This window comes from Podarcis gaigeae (genome assembly GCF_964106915.1).
Source record: "Podarcis gaigeae genome assembly, chromosome: 16".
In the NCBI taxonomy this organism is placed as follows: domain Eukaryota; kingdom Metazoa; phylum Chordata; class Lepidosauria; order Squamata; family Lacertidae; genus Podarcis; species Podarcis gaigeae.
The window spans coordinates 268,094-291,479 of NC_139693.1; the positions used below are offsets into that span (position 1 = coordinate 268,094).

General features: G+C 51.8%; 1 protein-coding gene across 1 annotated transcript in view; it reads right to left on the reverse strand.

The window, feature by feature from the left end:
• KIRREL1 (kirre like nephrin family adhesion molecule 1) overlaps positions 1 to 23,386 on the reverse strand; it is a 100,942-nt gene that overhangs the window by 8,955 nt on the left and 68,601 nt on the right. Inside the window, exons 2-8 of the mRNA XM_083715667.1 lie at positions 18,438 to 18,587; positions 12,554 to 12,703; positions 6,971 to 7,128; positions 4,195 to 4,345; positions 3,214 to 3,319; positions 2,656 to 2,804; positions 1,801 to 1,928 (exon numbers count right to left, since the gene is read on the reverse strand). Of these exons, the coding sequence (XP_083571793.1) occupies positions 1,801 to 1,928; positions 2,656 to 2,804; positions 3,214 to 3,319; positions 4,195 to 4,345; positions 6,971 to 7,128; positions 12,554 to 12,703; positions 18,438 to 18,587 (992 nt within the window). The remainder of the gene's footprint in view (positions 1 to 1,800; positions 1,929 to 2,655; positions 2,805 to 3,213; positions 3,320 to 4,194; positions 4,346 to 6,970; positions 7,129 to 12,553; positions 12,704 to 18,437; positions 18,588 to 23,386) is intronic.

A 23,386-nucleotide genomic window follows, 5' to 3' on the forward strand; every position in this document is an offset into this window, starting at 1 on the left:
AACCCCTGATTTAAGGGCTCCCCCTGTGCAGATAGTAAAGGTAAAGGGACCCCTGACCATTAGATCCGGTCGTGGCCGACTCTGGGGTTGCGTGCTCATCTTGCTCTATAGGCCGAGGGAGCTGGTGTTTGTCCGCAGACAGTTTTTCCGGGTCATGTGGCCAGCAGGACTAAGCTGTTTCTGGCGAACCAGAGCAGCGCACGGAAACGCCATTTACCTTCCCGCTGGACCAGTACCTATTTATCTACTTGCACTTTGACGTGCTTTTGAACTGCTAGGTTGGCAGGAGCTGGGACCGAGCAATGGGAGCTCACCCTGTCATGGGGATTCGAACCGCTGACCTTCTGATTGGCAAGTCCTAGGCTCTGTGGTTTAACCCACAGCTCCACCTGCGTCCCTGTGCAGATGGTGCACCCCAAATACCAGGCAAAGGGTTAGGGCTGTAGCCCAGGATCCCTCGATGCCACAACCACGGGCAGCAGTGTTTTCAGTGAGAGAGGGACCTTTAACTGTGAGAGCAGCAGGTGTTGTTTTTATGCTGCTCTGTGCCTTAGAATCAGTCTGTAAATATTAGTCAGTCTCATGTATAAATCCATGTAAATATGCTCCTGTATACCAAGCAAAAGTCATGCATGATTTTTAAACTTTAAACAGGGTACCTTGGGCAATCTTTTCCAGGAGAGAAAGACTATTAAAAAGGGTCAAATGACCAGGGGGAAACTTCCGCACGTAGAATTGCAACGATTTTGGGGGCACAGGAGGAGGAGGAGGAGGAGAGATGTTCCACAATACAAGCAGAAGTGGTCCCAGACAAGACTCATTAGCTGGATCTCACCCTGTCCATTTTATCTATTTACTGGTCTATATTGTTGGCATGGATTTTATTTTAGAAAAACCATTTCTTTAATAAACATAAGAAACCCAAGATAAAAGATCATAAAGCAATGATCTGTTCAGCAGGTTGAAAGCAGCATAAGGTTGAATATTATTATCATTTAACTTGTTGTTCCAAAGCATTGCCAAAAATACATTTCCCCTCATCAGTCTGCTAGGCTGCTTTATATGTCTTCTTTTGTAATAAGCTTAATCATAGTTACTATGGGCCAAATGTTCTCAATCCACTGAGATCTTGTAGGGTTAGGGTTAGGGTTAGGGTTAGGGGTTAGGGTTAGGAGATATGCTTCCCCGAAACAATGTTCTTATAATCCTAGCAGTAGTTATAAGGTAAAACACTATTTCTTGCCCATTTTTTGGAATAACCTCTGCTAGAAAACTAAGCAGAATTGTTTTCGGTCCCAACGGTATACGATAACCTAATATATCAGAGATTTTAGCCTGAACGGATATCCAGAATATTTCTATTAGAGAACAGCTCCAAAAAAGTGTGTATGTAATACACCTTTTTTAGAAAAAAAGAGAAGAAAAGAAGTAAGTAGAAGGGATTTGTTTAAAATATCCAACAAATCACCACCGCAGGAACACTGCAAAAGCAAATTCACTCACTGCAAAAGCGCGCGCACACACACACACACACACACACACGCAAACGGATCAATACAAACAGCAGATGAAACGCAGGCAGTTCCCTCATTTATAACCCAGCAAATAAACATTCTGGTCCTGGAGGCACAAGCCTGTTTCTCTCTGAGCAATCTGGGAATGGGAACAGCCGGCTTAATTTGCTCCCCTGTCAAGGCCAGGACACCCCCCCCCCGACACCAAGGCAGCGGCACCCGGGGCCAGATCGCCCCAAAGAGAGCAGGTTGGGGTCAGGAGGAGAGGGAAGAGAACGGTACTGACCATGTTGGATTCCTTCTTGGTCCAGGTGAGGGTGAGGGGAGGATTTCCTGCCCACACGCAGGTGAGCGTCACGTCCAGGCTGATGTTGGTGGTTGTGGGCTTGGGCTCCACCACGATGCGAGGGGCAACTGGGGAGAGAACGGGAGCGTCAGGAGATCTCAGGAGACCGGACCAGGTGGGCCTTGGGCCCTGTCTCCATAAAGAGGTCTCTTGTGAGAGCAGAACCTCCATGGCCAGGGGCAGTCTACCTCGGAATACCAGGCGAGGCAACTGCAGGGGGCTTTTGCATGCCTGTTCTGCTTCTGGGATTCCCGTCGGGGCACCTGGCTGGCCCCTGCGAGAACAGGACGCCAGGTTAGCCGGGACCCCCTTTGGGCCTGATCCTGTGGCAGGGCTCTTCTCTCTCTCTCTCTCTCTCTCTCTCTCTCTCTCTCTCTCTCCTGAACCTGAGACAGCCAAACTTACATCTAAAATGTGTGTGTATTAAGGCAGACATCGTGGGCAGCAGAACACAGAAGGACTGGCTGGCTGGTAAATGGATCTGGCCAGGATCTGACCGAATGCCGCTCCTCCAGGAAGTCAAACAGTGACCTACTTGGTCACAGGGCTCAAGACGGGCTGGCCTCTCTTTCCTGCCTTAGGGACCCTTCCCATGCCACGCCCCTCTCCCAGGCCACGCCCCTCCCTGGCTGGAGATGCTCCCCAAACTCTGATCCTGCCTCTCGCTTGCCTGTGAGTCTGTACCAAGGGGACATTTGCCCCGGTGCCTTCTTCCCATTTTGCCTCTGGCCAGGATCTCAGGTGAGCCCTTGCAGGTCACCTCCTCGCCCCCCCCCTTCCCCCAGCCACACTCACAATGCACGTCCACCAGGGTGCTGACGTTGGTGCTCCCCACGTCGTTGTGCACTTCGCACGAGACGGGCTCCGTGAAAAAGGTGTAGTCCACCTGCGTCTCGTACCTGCTCTCCTTGGCGTCTTCGATGATGATGCCGCCTTTGGCCCACCTGGGGGCGGGGGCGGAGAAAGTGGCATCAGAAGAAGCAGGGAGGCTTCTGAAACCCCCTCTTCCACCCTCCTCCTAGGAGCTGTCTCCCAGGGTTAGACTGTGGAACTCCCTGCCACAAGGGGCAGTGGATAAAATGGACACTGTGGGCGTCCAATGAAGCTGGGTGTTGGGAGATTTGGGAGGGAGAAATCTTTCTTCACCTAGGGCATAGTTAAATGATGAGCACCAACCTGGACTGGGCCAATTCATGGAGGAGGAGGGGAAACTGATGGCTAGAAGCCACCGCGGCAGGGCTCTGCCCTGCACAGTTGGGGACAGCGATGCTTCTGAAGAGCAGTTGCCAGAAGCTACAGGAGGGGCCCCCTTTGGCCTGATCCTGCGGTCTCCCCACCTTCACCCCTACTCACCTGTAGCCTTTGATCTCTGGGTTGGCGGTGGCCACGCAGGTGAAGGTGACTCGCTCTCCTTCCTGCACCGTCTGGGGCTGAATGGACAGCGTCACCGTGGGGGGGTCTGCCGGCCAGAAGGAAGGAAGGAAGGGCATTAGGGGACGGGGGAGCGACACCATTTGCCTGCAAAGGAGCAAAGACCCCTTCCCGGCCAATTGCCAGAAGTAAAAGTCATTCGAGAAGAGCACTCCTTCAATCTGTTTCTGAGATTCCTCTACCTGGCTGAAATGAAAAACAACCTCTCCTCAGGATGGGAAAACAAAATAAGTCCCATGGGTCTACAGCATATTATTATTAATAATAATTTATTGTTATTATTATTACTACTACAGTCAAACCTTGGTTGTTGAACATAAAGCCACGGTGGACGTTTAGCTTCCGAAAAACATTCGAAAACCGGAGCATTTACTTCCCGATTTTCAGCGTTCGGGAGCCAAAACGTTCGAAAATGGAGGCATTCGGGATCCGAGGTTTGACTGTATTATAATATTGTTTTATATCATGCCTTTTTCCTTGGCAGGGACGCAAGGTGGCTCACAGATAAGATCGAAACAGCTAAAAACATTGAGCGGGGTGTGGGTGTGTGAAGAGCAATAATGAAAAAACATTAATTGATTTTAAACACATGTATTATATGACATGATACAAAACACCCACAACATACAGATAACTACCATAACTATCCACCCCCCCTTGCCAGCCTCTGCCACCAGCACAACCAGCTTTTGAGTTGCGTCCAACGGCTTTCTGCTCCAAGGAGACCCACTGGCATTGATGGGCAAATGGGGCCTATTCATTTCCTTGGGTCTGCTTCCAGGGGGGGCCACTGACTGCTTTTCTCCGATGAGCCCTCCAAGACGGTGCCAACGCCCCATGGCATCCTCAGGTACCCCCTTGGGATATCTGGGGGCACTGAAAACGAGGCCGCCCTCCACTCACGGTGAACGTTGAGCTTGATGGAGGTCTCCTTGCCCGCCGGGATGGCGTCGTTGGCGCAGCGGCAGATGTAGATGCGGCCGATGTCCTGGTCGGTGGGGTTGATGAGGAGCTGGCTGAGGGTGGATTCTCGCTTCCCATCCGGCAAGACTTCCTGGAGGGGCGAGAGAAGGAGACGGCCGTGTGGGGAAGGGCCGACTGGGGGGTGGAGAAGAAGGCAGCTGGTTTTCTCCTGCTCTGGAGGGCAGGATCCGGATCAACGGGGAAGGAGATTCTGACTGAACATCAGGAAGAACTTTCTGATGGTGAGAGCTCTTTGGCAAGAATTCCTTAGCTGCGACTCCTGCATCGCAGGGGTTAGACTAGATTACTCTGGGGGTCCCTTTTCCAACTCTACAGTTTTACGATAACACAATATTATTACTATTATCTATTACGTTTGCATGCTGCTCTTCATCTGAAGACCTCAGGGCAGCATAAAAACACCAGATAAAAACAAATGCATAATAAAAACAGGAACAATAATGATTCCAGCCCTCTAAAAATAAACTTTCGATTCCAGTCCTTGTGGTTCCGAATCAAGGGCTGATCTAAATGAGAACAAAGGAAGTTGCCTTAGACAGAGTCAGATTCTTCTGCCCATCCAGCTCAGTGTTGCCCACACTGACTGGCAGCAGCTGGGGTGTGCGTGTGTGTCTTTGTCCAGTCCAACCTGGAGATGCTGCCGGTGGGCCTTGATTCTGTGGCCTTCTGCATGCCAAGCAGGTGTTCTGCCACTGAGCTCCAGCCCTTCCCCATATCCAATTGTGGCGTTCTCTTCCGTCCCTCTTTTCCCCGCCAGGAAACTCCTCTCTCTGCTCTGCGGAGTTTTCCTCTCCCTTCTCAATTATGAATCCCATCTCCATCCCCCCCCCCCAGCCACCAGCACTGGAACTTCCTCGCTGACGGCCCCCTCCCTGCGCTGGCTCCGTTCCCGCTCATTAATCCCCCCAGACATTTATGGGGCGATAACATTAATTCCGACAACCTCGTTGGGCCTTTAATGGGCACAGGCAGAACAAAACAGGAACTTGGTTCGGCTCCAGACTTAATTTGGAAGCGGCGGTCCGTGCACAATGCAGCCAGGCTCCTTCTAAGTCATAAGGATGCAAGAAAAGCCCTGCTGGATCAGGCCCATGGCCCATCTAGCTCAGCCTCCTCTTCTCACAATGGCTGCATGCCGCTCAGACTCTCGATAGAGTGCCTCTGGAGCTGGAGGTTCCATAGAAACAGAAGAAGAGCCTGGCTGCTGGATGCGGCCAAGCGAGGCTCATCTAGTTCAGAATCCTTTTTTTGCAGGGCTCAGCCGGATGCCGCAAGAGCTGAGCACAATGGCAGCATCTAAGAACATGGAAGAGATTGGTGGATCTGGCCAGGGGCCGGGGGCGACGCACCCCCATGTTGCCGCTTGGGGAGAAACAGGCAAGGTCCAGCATCCTGGCTCAGGGTGGCAAATCAGGTGCCCCAATGGGAAACCCAGAGCTGTTACTGAGAATAATAATAATAATAATAATAATAATAATAATAATAATGAAAATAAATTTTATTTATACCCTGCCCTCCGCAGCCAAGACCGGGCTCAGGGTGGCTAACACCAGATATAAAAACAATTGATTAAAATACAACTCAAAAACAAGATTAAAGATGGAGGCAGAGCACAGCCAAGGTGGCTGGCAGCCAGAGATAGCTACTTCTCTCCCATTAATTCCTCTTTTTCCTCCACTCACAAAAGAAAGAAAAATGGGGTGGGGGGCGAGAAAAGCTTGCTTCTGAAGCTCCTTGGAAGGAAGCTGGAACTCCTGGGTCCTTTCCTTCTGTTCTCCGTTCCAAGAGCCAAGCCAGAATCAGGCCCCCTCCTGACGTTGGGGGGGGGGGGGCTGGGTTCCCTCTGGTGAACCAGAAGGTGCAGAGTCCCAGCTTCTGCTCCAGGTTTGGACAGAGGAGACAGCAGGGTTGAGAAGGCAGCCAGAACTCCCTGCTCAAATGCAGCGTGTGGCACTTTTCAATTAAGTGAAAAGGCGAGGAAGAAGAGACAAGTTTGCAAAACTCTGCCTGGCTTGGAGAAAGCAGTTGGAGAAATGTTTTTCTCCCTCTGCCATAATGCTAGAACTCTTGGGCATCCAATGAAATTGGCCTCTGGGAGATTCAGGGCAGGAGCAAGAAAGTCCACGCAGCTCAGTGTTAAGCTGTGGAACTCCCTGCCACAGGAGGAGGCAGTGATGGCCACCAACCTGGATGGCTTTAAAAGAGGATTGGACAAATTCATGGAGGAGGAGAGGGCCCCTAGCCACCCCATGAGAAGATGATGCTGGGCTAGATGGGCTATGCGTCTGATCCAGCAGGTTCTACTCATGTGCAAACTGAGGCAAGACTAAACGACGTCACAAAACTCTCCGCAAAGCCAGAAAACCTGCGACACCCTGTCCTGGGAGTTTAGGCTCCCCTGGAACTCCTGCAAGGATTTCCCACAGCTTTTTCAATTTTATCCATTCCCGGATCCAGCAAATACAGGAGGCTTCATAATATAACTTCAAAGACCCCCCTCTTCTGGATCCAAAACGACCCGCAAATCCACAGCTATGCAGCAACTGAATGCGTGCAGAATGGTCTCCGCCTGCATTATCACATCATCTCCAGGGGTCTGGCATACATGCAAAAGCTGCTGTGCTGCAACTAAGGAGGCGCCTCCTTTGTCACCCTGCCCCGCCAGCCGGATCCGGAGCAGGCCCCCCGTCCCTACCGTGGTCGTGGCTGCTTCCAACTGCTGCACCCCATCGCGGAACCAGACGATGGTGGCGGCCGGCTTGGCGTTCCGCGCCCGGCACGTGAGGTTGTGCGGGGTCCCAGCCCGCAGCAGGATCTCAGGGGCTCCGTCGATCACGGGGTCCTCGGGAGGAACTGCGGAGGGAGAGGCAAAGAGGGTCAGCCATCCCTTTGAACACCGACATGCTGCCCCCGCCTTAGGATACAGGAAGCCATTAGAGCTCCTCCAGGTGTGGCTGAACTACAACTCCCAGAAGCCCCAGAAGCCAGCCTGGCCAATGGTCAGGGATGTCAGGAGTTGGCAGTCATAGGTGTTCCCTGTTGCTGCCTCAGGTGAGCTCCCCAACCTCCGGAAGCAGCCCTGCTTAGCCCCCTCTGCTTTCTTTTTTTCTCCACAGTACATTTTTATTGATGTTACACAAATAATAGTACAAACATGTAGGAAAAGTTCAATTATATAGCTAACACATGTTACCCCCAAACCGAGATAGACAAGAACAAAAAACAATATTTTAGGCTCTATCGAGCCTTGGACTTCCCTCCACCCCTTTGGTAAGTGTCGAATCGATTCTATAATCTCGTATTTTATCTTTGGTCTTACATAATAACTCCTTACTGTTTGAATTAATCCAACCCCGCCAGTGACCTACATATTGGTTCCAATATATGTCCAATATTTATTCCAATTGTCGTGAAATTTCTGTTCGTCTTGGTCCCTTATTCTTCCTGATATTCTAGCGAGCTCGGCAAGCCCCCTCTGCTTTCTATGGGGTGAAAGATGTGTGGGTTAGACTAGATGACCCCCTGGGGTCCCTTCCAACGCTATAATTCTGTGATTCTTTTATTCTGTGATTCTACTCTTCTTCTGTTCAGTTCCACAGGGGGGATTTAAGAAGCAGCTGCCTCCGCTCCGCTCCTCTCTGATGAAATATATATATATATCTCCCTCTTTGTGATGAGCTCTTTCCGCAAGGCAGAGAGGAACTCTGCCTGCTACCTGTGGAGATTTCGGAAGGCTGGGCTCTCCCTCCTTGTTCTCTCCTGAGTGGTCTTGTTTTAAAATTGCTCCGTGCAAGCTAGCTGGGTGGAGAGCAGGAGCTCTTCAAAACACGCCACGACTTCGCAGGATTCCACCTCCCCTCAAATAATAAAAGAATCCAGGCTGCATAATTCTGAAATATTGATGCTGCTTCAGTGACAGGGAAACAGAGGGTCCCTCACGGTTTTCCTCTCTTTTTGGGGAAAGAAAAACCAAGACCGAGTTGACAGCCTGATTGTCACTCAGGAAGATAAAGAGAAAGGCTCTCCCCCCTTTTCTTTTTTTGATGGATTCATTTTCCTTAGATATAGACAGGGGTCCATTATTGATTTATGATCACCCTTTTAATTTAAAATAATAATAGGAGCAACAACCTGCTAAAAAAAGGCCTTGTTCAGAGGAAGAAATGAAGATGAAGGAGGGGAGAAAATGGGGCGTCTCGTTGGCGGTTGTTAATTATGAAGCAATGAGGGGGGTCAGCTGGAGAGGGAGGCAAGGGGCGTTGGATTAGGAAAGAGATTTGGGGAGGCTTCCCTCCCCCTCTTGGCTTGCAACTAATCACAAAGCAATTGCAGCCAAAATGTACAGGTGAAAAGGATCAAGGGGTCTGAGCAGAAGACAATCTCAACTGGGGCCAACAGGGTGATGCAGCAGCAAAAAAGGCGAATACTATTCTAGGCTGCAGGAAGAGAAGTCTAGTGTCCAGATCAAGGGAAGTAATAACACCACTCTATGCTGCCTCAGCCAGACCCCACCTGGAAGACAGTGGTACCTCAGTTTATGACCTTAATCCGTTCCGGAAGTCCGGTTGCAAACTGTTCGGATTCTGGTCGTAGACCGAGGTGAAGTTCGCAAACCGGGACACTATTTCTGGGTTTGCGGAGTTCCAAACCGAAAAATTTTGCAAACCGAAAAATTCGGAAACTGGACTGGTCGTAAACCGAGGTACCACTGCACTGTGTCTAGTTCTGGGCACCACAATTTGAGAAGGAGATGGGCAAGCTGGAAGATGGGCAGAGGAGGGGGACTGAGATGACCAAGGGGCTGGAAGCCCAGCCCTGTGAGGAATGGCCGAGGGAGCTGGGGTTGTTGAGCCTGGAAAAGAGGAGAACGAGAGGAGATATGAGAGCCGTCTTCAAATACCCGAAGGGCTGTCACAGGGAAGATGGAGAGAGTCTTTCCTGCTGCTCCGGACAGAAGGAGCAGGACCTGAAGCAGTGGAATGACCAGTAAGGAGATGCTGAGCCAAGGGCCATTGGGCAGGAGAACAGACACCCTGGGAAGGCGGCAACTCTCCTTTGCTTGAGGCCAAGGATTATTGAGCACTGCCGGGGGTTGGTCTAGATGACCCTTGAGTTCCCTTCCAGCTCCACGATTTCTGTTCTGGCCGACCTTCCCTTGACTGACTCAGGCCAGGCCACTGGGGTGGGGAGGGCGTCCTGCCTCGGCCATTGGTATTCCTACTGGCGCGTCTCCTCCATGCGTCTGACAGCCGGCCGTTTGGGGTCAGCAGCTGGGGCAGGCCGCTAGAGACCCCCAGAGATCCATGCTCATGGCCACAAGTGGGGTTTGGGCAGGGAAGGACACCATGGGTGCAAATGGGGTGGGGAGGGAGAGTCTGCCCCCCGTCCCCAAACAACCGCAGCTCCCCGATGTGGATTGGGGGCTGGCAAAAGCCCGTCTCCTTTCCCCTTCTGAATGTTCGGTCGGGATCTCCGCCCTCGAAATCTGAAATTTTGTTCTTGCTCTCCGGAAACAAGATTGCTGCAGTTTCTATGGGGCAGCCCCCCAGATATTTGAAAATGGCCACCAAAGCCCCTCTCATTCTTTGACAACGCTCCCTTCCTCTCGGTCCTGGATCCCCAAAGCTGCTCCAACTACGACTCCCCCTCCCCCCGCAGGATCAGGCCGTTTCGTCCCATTGATCGCGCCTCTGCCCCCCCCATTCCCCCTCCGCTCTTAATGCCTTAATATATATTCATGGCCAGCATGAGTTACACTTGCCGTGGGGGGCTGTAAATTTGTGTTCTCCCCCACTTGCTTCATAAAAGCTGCAGAGGAATGTTAGACCCTGTGGGAAACTTCGGGGGGGGGGGGAATCCGTGCTCCTTCCGCCTGCCTGCTCCCTCCTCTCCCCCACCCTGCAACTGCATTAGAAAGGAAAAGCAAAAATGGAGAGAGGGAATTTTTGCTAGGAGGTTATTTCGCCCCCCCCCCCACAGCTGCGGTCAGTCTGACCCCAATCTGCCCCCCCAAAAAAACCAGGAGAGTCAGGGGCCCCACTTTGTCTTCATGAGCTCCCAGAAGGAGGGACAGGTGTCCCTTGGGAGGTTTCCTTGGGGAATCACAGAATCGTAGAGTTGGAAGAGACCCCGGCAGCCATCTAGTCTACCCCCCCCCCCCCGCAATGCAAGAAGCACAGCTAAGTCGCCATTGTTATCTGTAGCACCAGAAGAAATGAGGTTTCCAGAAGAGGGCCGTGGGCTGGAGCAGCTTTGAGAAGAAGAGGGGCCAAAGGAAAAGAAGGAACGTTCTTTCATATGTAGTGGAATTGTAAAATAAGAATAAAAAATATTGGGAAATGATTTACAATGAATTGAAAAGAATGTTTAAGATAACTTTTGTTAAGAAGAAGAAGAGTTTGGACTTGATATCCCACATTTCACTCCCCTTAAGGGGTCTCCAAGCGGCTAACATTCTCCTTTCCCTTCCTGCCCCACAACCAACACTCTGTGAGGTGAGTGGGGCTGAGAGACTTCAGAAAAGTGGGACTGGCCCAAGTCACCCGGCAGCTGCAGGTGGAGGAGCGGAGACGCGAACCCGGTTCCCCAGATTACGAGACTACCGCTCTTAACCACTGCACCACACTGGCTCTCAAAAGACCAGAAGCCTTTTTGCTAGCCATTTCAGGTCAAGATCTGCCAAAAGAGAAGGAAAAACTGTTCATGTATGTGACAACAGCGGCTAGGATTTTACTAGCCCAAAGATGGAAAAGTGATGAAATACCAACCAAAGAACAATGGCAAGAGAACTGATGGACTATGCTGAAATGGTGAAGCCAAATGAAAGACTCAGAGACAAAGAGATTTTAAAGAAGATTGGGAACAGTTTATGCTGCATCTATGGAATCAAAGTAAAGAAATGGACTCACCAGCAGGGTTCAAGTAAACGCTTTCAATTAACAATATAAACATTGAAGCTATAAAAATGAGGTCATAATGGTGAGAATATAGCAACATTTAATTTAAGGATATGATACTGAAATATAGTATTGTATGCATGTCAAGCTTATATATAAAAAACCAGAAGGGGAAGTTGAGGGAAGTCATGGTGGGGGGGGGGGAGAAGCGGGGAATTCAATTTGTTATTACTTGCTATGATGTGATTGTGAACAAATAATAATAACATTAAATTCTCTCTCTCTCTCTCTCTCTCTCTCTCTCTCTCTCTCTCTCTCTCTCTCTCTCAGAGGTGCCATGATAGAGGGGTCCAAGATTGTCTGGTATGTAAGTGGACAGAGGTTCCCCCCTCCCTCCCTCTCTCATAATACTAGACCCCAACGGGGGTTCCAGCGAAGTGGGATGTTGGAGGAGTCAGGACAGAATCCAGATTGTTGCAGGAACAGCTAGAGATCCGTGCGCAGTTCAGTTTAGAACTTCTCTAAGAGGCGTCCTGAGTTTTTCATCTCCGCCAAGCTAAGCAGTTGGCTCCTTACCTCTCTCGCCCTGACCTCGCCACTGTGATCCATGCGACGGTCACCTCCAGATTGGATTATTGTAACTCGCTCTACGTGGGGCTGCCCTTAAGACTGACCCAGAAACTCCAGTGGATGCAGAATGCTGCAGCGAGACTCCTTACGGGGTCCTCGCTGTGAGATCACATTCACCCGGTGCTATACCAGCTGCACTGGCTCCCGGTGGAGTACAGGATCAGGTTTAAGGTGCTGGTTTTAACCTTTAAAGCCCTATACGGCCTAGGACCCTCGTACCTACGGGACCGCCTCTCCTGGTATGCCCCACAGAGGAACTTACGGTCTTCAAATAAAAACATCTTGAAGGTCCCAGGCCACAGAGAAGTTAGGCTGGCCTCAACTAGAGCCAGGGCTTTTTCGGCTGTGGCCCCAATCTGGTGGAACGCTCTGTCACTAGAGACTAGGGCCCTGCAGGACTTGACATCTTTCTGCAGGGCCTGCAAGACAGAGCTGTTCCGCCAGGCCTTTGGCCAGGGCACAGCCTGACTCCCTCCCTCGGCAATCTTCGTGGAGCTCTGGCACAATGGTGGCCAGGGGCTTGATTTGAATCAATTTTATAATGAATGATTTTAGAGTGTTGTTTGTGCTGTACTTTTGTACTGTTTATTGTTGTTAGCCGCCCTGAGCCCGGCTTCGGCTGGGGAGGGCGGGATATAAATAAAATTTATTATTATTATTATTATTATTATTAGTCTTCAGTTATTCCCCAAATGGGTGGCTTGGGGGGGGGGGAATGGACGGACGAGGAGAAATGCCAGAGCAGCACTTACTGAGGACTGTCAGCTTGGCGCGCCGGGAGCGAAGCGCGGCTTCTGTGGCCTGGCACTCGTAGAGGGCATCGTCCGAGAGCTCAGCATCCATGATCTCCAGGTTGTATTGTCCAGAATCAGAGGCTCCAATGACCCTGTACCGGGGCCAGGCTGAGAGAGATTTTTTAAAACAAAGGAGATACAATGGTCAGGCTATGGTGAACAAACAGCCACAAGGAATTTCTATTATTATTATTATTATTATTATTTCCCCAGGACTGCAACACATGGCGGCTTACGCAGAAATTCAAACAAGACAGATAAAACACAAAAAACTGAAAACATAGAAAAGATCATCACTAAGAAATAATTAAGCTGCCGTTGAATTAAAAAGCACATCTACTAAAAGAGAAATGATAAACATAATAATAAAAGAGTGCGGTGTTATTTAAAAGCCCCTCCTTGAAAAGCAAGGGGAAAGAGGCTTCTGTTTATGGCATTTATCGAACACTTGATCATTTTGCGTTCCTGGGGGGGGGGGGGGCAGAGAAGGAAGGGACCAGACCGAGAATAAAAAAGTCAGGGACAGCCAGGCGCCGGCATTTCCGCCCTCGGGAGCACCCAGACAGTCTTCAAAGGCAGCCCCAGGGGGAGAGGACTGCAGTAGCCCAGCCAGAATGCCAGGCTTGCCCTTTCTCTAAGGGAGGCTGGCCGGTGTGTCCTGCCTGTCCTCTTTGTATGCAAAATGGGCACCTCAAATGCCTAGTTGAGGACAAAGAGCAAAGATCCTCCTCCCCCCCCCCCCCCGAGAGCGGAGTGAGCCTTTGAGGAGCTGAGCCGCTTCTTTCAGCTCCTTCCCCTCCCAACGCCAGGGATCCAGTTCCCTTTCCAGTGCCAGGGATCCACGGTGGGATCCTCCATGGAGCTGGCCAGCCTTGATGATCCCTTGGCAGCAAACCTGAGGGTGCAGCAAATAGACCAGGAGGAGTTCCTGGGTGCCTTTGGGTTCTCTTTGGCCCTTCTGCCTGCTTAAAAGGTCAAGGGACCCCTGACCATTAGGTCAAGTCACAGACGACTCTGGGGTTGCGGCACTCATCCTGCTTTACTGGCCGAGGGAGCCGGTGTACAGCTTCCGGGTCATGTGGCCAGCAGGGCTAAGACGCTTCTGGCGAACCAGAGCAGCGCACGGAAATGCCATTTACCTTCCCGACGGAGCGGTACCTATTTATTTACTTGCACTTTGATGCGCTTTCAAACTGCTAGGTTGGAAGGAGCTGGGACTGAACAACAGGAGCTCACCCCGTCGTGGAGATTTGAACCGCCAACCTTCTGGTCGGCAAGCCCTAGGCTCTGTGGTTTAACCCACAGCACCATCCGTGTCCTTTCTGCCTGCTTCCCCCTCCCTTTATTCCCAATAAAGTTCCTTAATTTGACTGACAAATTTGTCTGCCAACCTCGGGGTTCCTGAATCCCACTTGGCCTTCAGGCTACTGGGAGCTGAAGATGGGAGCTGCAAGTGACCAGCCCACTCCTCTGCCAGAGGCAGGCTGCCTTTACGCTCAAGTAAAACACCATTGCGCAGCAGAGTCCTGGGGCCCTGGATGGGGGCCTTTCCAGAGCAGCTGCTTGGGGGCGTCTCAGGCTCCCTCCCCCGTGGGGCTGAAGCAGAAACCGGGCAGAGAGGAAGACCTCCAGCCGAGACCGCAGGGCCGTTGTGCTGCAGCCGAGCAGCGAAGGGAGAGGCGTTCTTCCTTAGCCACACAAGCCAGAATGAGAGAAACTCTGTGCATGTGCATCGCAGGAACAGCACTCGTGTGTCTGCATAGGCACCATTTTGCACACGCTTCATGATGACCCTCTTCTCCCATCCCCAAATTTCGGGACTGGCCTGGGCTCACCCAGACTTCCTTTCGTGACGTGCTTTGGAGTCACGGGTCCGGACAGTGGTTTATACAGGTTTTTGGTCCCACCTCTTTCTCCGGGGGAAACCTGTTGTTAAACACTGAATCGGAACAAAAGGCGATCTGCAGCAAACCCAATTGCTGTTTGCTTCGATTCAGCAAGCAGGTTCTCGGGGCGCAGCCTCCTCCCCACAGCTGCAGAATTTGGGACAGAGTGACAGATCTGTGTGGCGTGGGAACCGCGGCTTCTATTCCCAAGGAGCCCGTTTTCTGCCCTTAGGAAGGCTGCGGACATGCGCCTGAAGCCCCCTGCGCAATCTGCACCCGTGCAACCTCTGGGAGGGCTGGGGGGGCAGCGCCAAGGGGGCTCCCTGCTCAGTCCACCTCGCCGCCCCCTCCAGGAAGAGCAGGTGCCAAGAAAAAGAATGTCAACATATGCAAATGAGCTCGGAGCGCATAATTTCCTCGTTAAAAGTGGCAGAGTGCAGCTTTCTCCTGGTGTACCACCGTAATAACCTCGGCATCAGGTTTTAATTATTTTCATTTATTTGTTTTGCTCCCAGGACGCTGGTCTGTGGAGGCGGGCGATGGCTTGGTCAGGGCGGACGGGGAAAAGGTCAGGCGGACGTCTGCAAAGTAACCGTCCGAGGAGTTAATTAACAAAGGCTGGAAAAAACAGAAGGGCATCCCGCTCTGGCCAGTGGAGACCCAGGGGGGGGCTGCCCCCTCCTGCCCCCTAGAAAGAGGATCAGCCAGAGCCTGCATTCCCCTCTCCTGGCCAGAATGAAGAACACAGGAAGATACCTTGGGATCCCCCTAGCTCAGCATTGTCTACACTGACTGGCAGCCGCTCTCCATTCCTTCTTCACACAGGGCAGGGTTGAACCATGGAACTCCCTGCCACTGGAGGGAGTTTACAAGAAGACTGGATAAATTCATGGGGGAGGAGAGGACTATCAAGGGCAATGAGCCAGGATGGCTTTGTTCTGCCTCCACGGCTGTGTTGCTCTTTTGCTCGGATCCTGCTTGTGGGCTTCGTGTAATGGGCACCTGGTTGGCCACTGTGAGAACAGGAGGCTGGACTAGATGGGCTGCTGCCCTGATCTGGCAGGATCTTCTCATGTCTGTGGCAGACTCAGCTCCAACAGTGCTCTGTGCGAGGCCAAAATTTGGTCCTCCCCCCCCCTCCCAGCCCTCGAGCTGCCTTGCCAACAGTGCCCAGCTTTGGGAAGGAGGTGCTGGGGCCCTGGCAGAGTCCTGGATCCCTGGGCCACCTCCTTGCAGCTGGGAAAGTGCTAACTGGGCTTTGGGGCATAGCTGTCAACTTTTCCATTTTCTTGCGAGGAATCCTATTCGAAATAAAGGAATTTCCTTTAAAAAAAGGGAAACATTGATGGCTATGCTTTGGGGAGGAGGCAGGAGGACTCCAGGACCCTGTTAGAGCCTCCCTCCTTCTTCCCAAAGCCCAGCGCCTCTCTTACTGGGTGCCCCCTCAGCCCAGTGCCCAGTGCCCCACTCACACAGCCCTGAATCTGCCCTGCTGCCACCAGAAAGGGAAGAGCGGCCTGCCTTGGAGTGGACGTCCTTGTTGCCCAGCCCTTTGCTCTGGACTCGAAGGGCTGATCTCCCTCCTCTGCCTTTTCCCTCCCCTCCTGTTTCCTCTTGTGCTGTGTCTTTTTATTTCACAAGGCTCCCTGCCCCACTTTCCCTGCCAGACTGCCTTACGCCCCACGTGCCCCCTTGACAGCTTCGATCTGCGGAACTGGCCCTGTCGCAGGTGCCACACAATCCCTGCAAGAACTCAATCTTTCAGCGTGGAAGCATCTGCACCCCAGAACCCCCTGCCTTTGGGCATCAGGCACGGTGCCCTTTTCGGCCCCAGCTGAGAGCATTTTTGCTTAGGCAAGACTATACCCGCTTGTGGGTGCGAGTTTTGATCTGCCGCTCTTTGAACTTTTTGAGCCTTCTTAAAATTGTTATTAATTCTTATTGATCATTTTGTAAAATGAAATAAAGTTGGGGGATCCATTTTGCAAGGCGATAACTGTCGCCAAATTAAAGCTAGAGCGTTAAAAAAGAAAAAGAAATCAAGAATGAAATTGGAGAGAAGGGTGTGGGATGCCCAGGCCCTCTCCCAGTAGGTGGCGCTGCTGGCACACTCAATGGGGCAGCCAGAGCAGAGAGAGGAGGGAGACCAAGGGAGGCTTCTTGAAATCATAAAATTCCTGTGCACAGAGGGAAGATGCGCCGTCGCCACCCTCCTCATGTGACAACCCTCTGCTCCAGGACTGGGAGGAGAGGAGCCACAGGGCAAGGTGGACACCTGCTCAGCATGCAGAAGGTCCCAGGCTCCCCTGCTTGGCATCTCAATCTAGGGCTGGCCATGCCGCCTGCCTGACAATACTGAGCTGGCTGACTCAAGTGCCCGATTCTGCCAAGGCAGCTCCCTCTGCCCTTGCTTCAGAACAAGGAGGTCTTGAGAGACCTGCATTGGCTCCCATTATGTTTCTGAGCACAATTCAAAGTGTTGGTGCTGAGCTTGAAAGCCCTAAACGGCCTCAAAGGCCCAGTAGACCTGAAGGAGCGTCTCCACCCCCATCGCTCAGTCCGGACACTGAGGTCCAGATCCGAGGGCCTTCTGGCGGCTCCCTCCCTGCGAGAAGTGAGGTAACAGGGAACCAGGCAGAGGGCCTTCTCGGTGGTGGCATCCGCCCTGTGGAATGCCCTCCCATCAGATGTCAAGGGGATAAAGAACTATCTGACATTTCAAAGACATCTTAAGGTGGCCCTGTTTAGGGAGTTTTTAATGTCTGATGCTGTATTGTGTTTTTAATATTCAATTGGGAGCCACCCAGGCGGGGTATAAATTATAAAAATAATAGACATGACAGAATGTCTGCTTTGTGTAATAAAGGTCCCATTGCCAGCAGGGACAGGTGCTGCCAGCCCATGTAGGCCAGTGGTGTCCAAACCTTTTTCAAAGAGGGCCAGATTTGATGAAGTGAAGGGCCGTGAGGGCCGACCAAAGTTGTTAACCTTGTTGAACTTTTTAAAGAATTTTACCCCAAAGTTGTTGATCTTTTTTGGGATTGAAGTTGCTTTTAGGTTGAGGTTCTTGAGGTTTTTTAAGGATTTTACCCACATGAACCAGATTAAACCAACTGCCCCCCAAAATGGACTTTGGGCATGGTGTAGACAACGTCAAGCCAGATGGATCTCACTGGCCTGCCTGGCCCCGCGCAGCTTCCAGACTCCCACCGTGAGGCACATAGAGGGGGTGGGAGACGATACTTCTTTAAATCCTCTGTTCTTACAAGGCCCTCTATTGGTAATGTTTTGGCAGAGGGTAATAGAAACGATCAACACGACTGTATGGAGGAATCTAAAGTTTTCAGAGGAAAAATATCCTTTTGAATTATATACCCAAGAAATGCTAACAAAGGGACAGTGCAAATGGACTCTCCTAGTCCAGCAAAAAGACAGGTATTGATGAATTGGAAAAATAAAAAAGAGTGCTTGAAAGGCGAAGATCATCTCTCTTCCAGCAAGTCAGGCCACGGGTCTCCCTAGCTCAGGATTGTCCGCACTGGCTGGCAGCCGCTCTCCCGGGTTTCAGGCAGGCGAGAGTCCCAGCCCTGCCTGGAGACGCTGCCAGTGGGGATTGAGGCTGCAGCCTTCTGCATGCCAGGCACACGCTCTCCCCACTGAGCTCCAGCCGTCCTCCATGTCACAGCCAGGCTGGAGGTGAAGAGACTGGAAGGGAAAGAGGGCGAACGTTGCTTTGCGAAGCCAGCTGAAAGCACAACATTGCCAGCCAAGACCCAGCAAAAAGGCAATTTCGCAGCCCCAGAGAAGAAAAATTCAGGGTGCAAAGCAAAGCTCCTTCGCAGGACAAAAATAACAGAGCAGGCCATCTCCAGCGCCACCACACACATAACGCAAGGAAGGGGTTGAGCTAGATGGCCCTAGGAGTCCCTTCCGAGGGCCCAATTCTCTGGCTCTACCTTTGAGGCCTTGCCCCATCCCCAGGGCGAGGCCATCCTTCGTCCACTGCACGATCCCGGAATAGTTCAGCACCACGCAAGAGAGCACAGTCCTCTGCCCGGCCACCACTGTCTGGTCCTCAGGCTCTTCGACGAAGCGGGTCTGCAGAACTGGAGAGAGAAAGTGGTGGGAGAGTTTGAGAACAGACCCCAAATTATACTGTAGGAAGTCTTATCATAGCTGTTATTGTTCTATCAATATGCGTCTGGCTGCTTTAATTAAAGCATAATTATTATTAATCCAGTGGTGGCGTAATGGTTAGAGCGTTGGACTAGGACCTGGGGGAAAGCAGGGTTCTAAATCCCCCCTTGGGCAGCGAAGTTCACTGGGTGTGACCCTGGACCAGTCATTGCCTCTCAGCCCAGCCCTACCCCACAGGGTTGTTGTAGTAGGGATTAAAAGAGATGGGGAAGAACCACGTCTGCCACCTGGAGCTCCTGGGAGTAGAAAAGATGGGGCAGGAGGGCAACCAATAAATAAATGTAAGAAATAAGTTGACAGCAGCTTTTCTGCCTTTGCTGGAGGAGCAGTAGGGGTACTTGAGCAACATCAAAGTGCACTGAAGTGCCTCGTGCGTGTTTTCCCCTCTAACCACCACCAGGCAGCGCTATCTCTTAAGTGTGCTGTTAACAAAGTGGTGTGAGGGCATTGCGGCATTGCAAACAGGGAAGCACCAGGCAGCCGAACACTTTGGTTTTTTACTCCTTCACACTTTGCTGTTCTGCTTCCACCACCAGACGACGCAGGCGCTAATGGGGACCCGACACCAGCAGAAGTCGATGCATGCACAGACGCTGCCCCCCCTCACCTCCCTGGGCCTGACAGCACCCACGTCGCCCGCTCTCCGGCGGCTTGTGGGTGCAAAGTGCAGCTCGCTCCCCCCGTCTCCCTCTCTCTCTGCCCGGGAGGAGAGAGAGAGATCAGGTCGATAGCGGTAGATTTTTCCCTTTCTTTTTATCTAGAGCAACCGCGGCCGTCACATGGCACCCAAATGAACCGCCAGCCCTGGGGTTACAGGGAGATTGATCGGCAGTGGGGAGAAGGACCCCCCCACGCCAGCCTCTCTGTGCGGGCTCCGGGGGGGGGGGAACCGGCTGCATTGCCCACCGACTTCAAATGAAGTCACAAAAAGGAAAAAGAAATGGGAGTAGGCAGATTCTTGGAGAGAGGAGAGGAGAGGAGCAGTTTTTCTCCCCAGCCCAGGCTGGCAGCCTGCACTCAGAGGTTTGGAGAGTTGTTTTGGAATCGACGCAATAAATTCAGCCCCAAAGCCACCATCCCCCCCAATGAAACTAGTGGCCCTTGTTTGTTTTTAATCCCTCTTTCCCCACCCTGGTCTGGCCCAGCTGCGGAGGCTCTCCTCTGCAGATCACCTGCTTGGCATGCAGAAGGTCCTCAGATCAACCAGCCAAAAGCATCTCTAGGTCAGGCTGGGAATGTGCCCGCCCCCCCCCCCCCCGTGCCTGAAATCCTGGAGAGCCATTGCTGCCAGTCAGTGCAAGTAAGACTGATCTCATGGGAGCAATTCAGTAGATGGCAGCTTCTCATCCTGCTGTTGGGGAAGGTCTGTAGCTTAGTGGGGGAAAGAAGAAGAAGAAGAAGAGGAGGAGGAGGAGGAGGAGGAGGAGGAGGAGGAGGAGGAGGAAGAATACCCTGCCCATCTGGGCAGCTCAATCTCCAGGCAGAATCTCAAGGCAGGGCTGGGGAAAAGATCTTGTCTGCAATCACTGCCAGCATCTTGACCATGTTCCTCTTTAATTCCGCATAACAACTGAGTGGGGGACTTGAACCCTGGTCTCTCCCAGCGCCCAGCCTCTCACCAGGACACCACACTGGCTCTCAAACAACGAATCCATCCAACCTGCATGCTCTAAGCCCAGAGGGCGCTTGCTTTTTTTAAGCAAGTCCTTGTATCAAAAATAATTTGCAGTGGGTTTTTAAAAACCCCAAACCACAACACACCAACATGTTGCCCAATTCATTGGAGATGCTTTTTGAGTTGATTAAGGCTTTTTAATATAAAAAATCAATTAATCTAGTCAGTTAAACTTGATTACAGGCTACAGCACCAGTGAATGCGGACAAGTCTTCAGAGAGGGATAAAGGATCACAGGATGACTGAGGAGGAAATGAGGAGAGGCTGGGAGACCGTGAGAAGAACCTGCTGGATCCGGCCAAAGGGGGGCATCTAGTCCAGCCTCCTCCTCTTGTGGAGGCCACCCACAGGCAGGATCCGAGCACAAGAGCAACGCTCCCCTCTTGCGTCTTCCAGCAACTGGCATTCAGAGGCATGGCCGTCTCCTGCTGCGAAGGGCAGCCTTGGTGGCTAAGATCCTGGCTGCTGGATCCGGCCAGAGGGGGCCCATCTAGACCAACATCCTGTTCTCACAGTGGCCAAGCATTGCCTGTGGGAAACCAGAAAGCAGGGTCTCTCTCCCCCCCCCCCCGCCTCTCTCTGGCCTGATGTTATGTAAAGCGGGAGTGAGGAGGAGGCACAGACCAAGATTCCCCTGTCATGCAAATGTCCTTGGGGATAAAACAGCCCAGGAACTTTCCTTCTGCTCTGCCTCTCAAGCTCCTCAAGGCCCAGGGAGGGCGAAGGGGGTGGGGTGTTGTCCTCTGAGTTGAAAGCAGAGAGCAAAATTAAAAAAAGAAAGTGGGCAGTGCGGTGCAGTGGTTAGTGTCAGGTTAGGACCAGGGCTCAAAGCCTCCCACTCAGTTTGCTAAGTCAAAAAATGGCCAGCTATCGCAAACCTGGCAGCAAGACCAGCCAGGGATGCCGTTTCAAGGGCTAGAACGGCAGGCAGGTTTCCCAGCGAGGAACAGGCGAGTGAGAGGCGAAGTTGATAAAGTTCTATGTGGCCTGGAGGAAGCAGGTGGAGGGAGGTTTTCTTCCCCTCTCATAATGCTCAAACTGGTGGGCCTCCAACGAAGATGATTCCGGAGAGATACAATAAAGTCCTTCTTCACGCAGCACATAAACGATGGACGTTGGCTCTGTGGGTTAGAGCTGGTGCTGATAACACCAGGGGGGTTGCAGGTTCGTGTGGGACGGCTGCGTAGTCCTGCGTTGCAGGGGTTGGACTAGATGACCCTTAGGGTCCCTTCCGGCTCTAGGGTTCTGTGAACTCTCTTCTGCAGGAGGCAGCGATGGCCACCAACCTGGAGGGCTTTAAAAGGAGGAGGAGGAGGAGGAGGAGAGGGTTGCCGGTGGCTCCAAGCCCAGATGGCTCAGCTATGGCTCCACGGTCAGAGACAGCCAGGCTTCTGGATGGCAGTTGCTGGAAATGGCCGGAGGGGAGAGTTCTTCTTGCACTCAGGTCCTCCTTACAGGTTGCCCTTTGAGGCCTCTGCTTGGCCACCGTGAGAACCGGAGGCCCGACTGGATGGGTCCACTTTGGCCTAATCCAGCAGGCTCTTCTTATGTTCATTCTGTGTTTTATATATAATATTTATTAAGTTTCCATTTTATACTATTAAAAGACATTCATATTTTCCATATTATTTGTTCAAATAAACAGTTGACCTTCCACCCATCCATCTCATGGTCACCTTAATTCTCTTTTTATATGATAGCATTTGCACTTCTTCCTCTTTACATTGATGTTCCTTCATTTATCAAAACTTTTTAACCAATATGTAAAAAGGTATATATCATCATTGTTACAAGTCTCCTTCATTAAGTCCTGCCAGTGTTGTGAATCGCTTGCAATTGTCCTTCAAGTACAGTCATACCTTGGGTTGAAGTAGCCTTGGGCTGAGCATTTTCGGGTTGTGCTCTGCGGCGTTACTTCCGGGTTTCACCACTCGCGCACGCAGACACTCAAAATGACCTCACGCGCATATGCGGAAGCAGTGAACCGTGACCCACACATGTGCAGACGCGGGTTGCGTTCACTTCAGGATGCGAACGGGGCTCCGGAACGGATCCCGTTTGCATCCAGAGGTCCCACTGTATTCTATAAATTTACTCCAGTCTTTTTGGAATGTTTGATCACTCTGGTTTTGGAGTTCTCATGTTCATTCTGGGATGCATATTCCAGAGTTAGAACCGCTAACTTCTCCAACCACTGCCACCCACAGCCCGGTTGTCCTTGGAGGAATAATAATAATAATAATAATAATAATTTATTTATACCCTGCCTTCCCCGGCCAAGGCTGGGCTCAGGGCGGCTAACACCAAAGGAGCTCCCCCCTTCTTGCTCTGAGCTTTGCTGGGTTTTTGGAGTTCTGCAGCTGGGCGATCTCCACCCCACAGGGCGGAGGCTGGAGGGGGCACCTACCCAAAGACCTCTCCTTCCCCCCTTCCCACTGCTCCGCCTCCTTCATCTCATCCTAGTTTCCCACCAGCGACTCGCAGGTTGGGAGGAGTCTTCCAAACCATACGGGGAATTCAATAGGATTTCACACAAACTTTATGCAGTCCTTTGATCTTGTGTGTGAGTTTGTGCAAGTGTGTCTCCCCCAACTCTACTTGGACAGACCCTTCAGTGACATTGGGGGAAGGGGGGAGGCAGGCCTGCCAGGAACAGAAAGGAGAGAGAAAACAGAAAGAAAGAAAGACTGAAGGAGCGCAGAGGGAGGAAGGTGACAGGAGCAGGGGAGATCAAAGTGACGCCAGGCGCGTCAAGAGAGCAGGTGGGGAGGCTGCAAGGAGGGGGAAAGATCAGAGCAGAGAGGGAGGAAGAGCGGGGAGAGGAGATCACAGGAGCAGCAGATCCTTGGCTAGGAAGCAGCGAACTGTCTACTCAGAGTAGACCAAGTGAAATGAATGGACCTTTAACGGGGCCTCTTAGAAGTGAATGTGTCACCACTGTTTTGGCCGTTCTCAGACTGGGCCAGTCCCAATGGCCTTCTGTCACACTCTGAATACATTATACCAGTCGCTGGACCCAACAGGAAGCAAGAG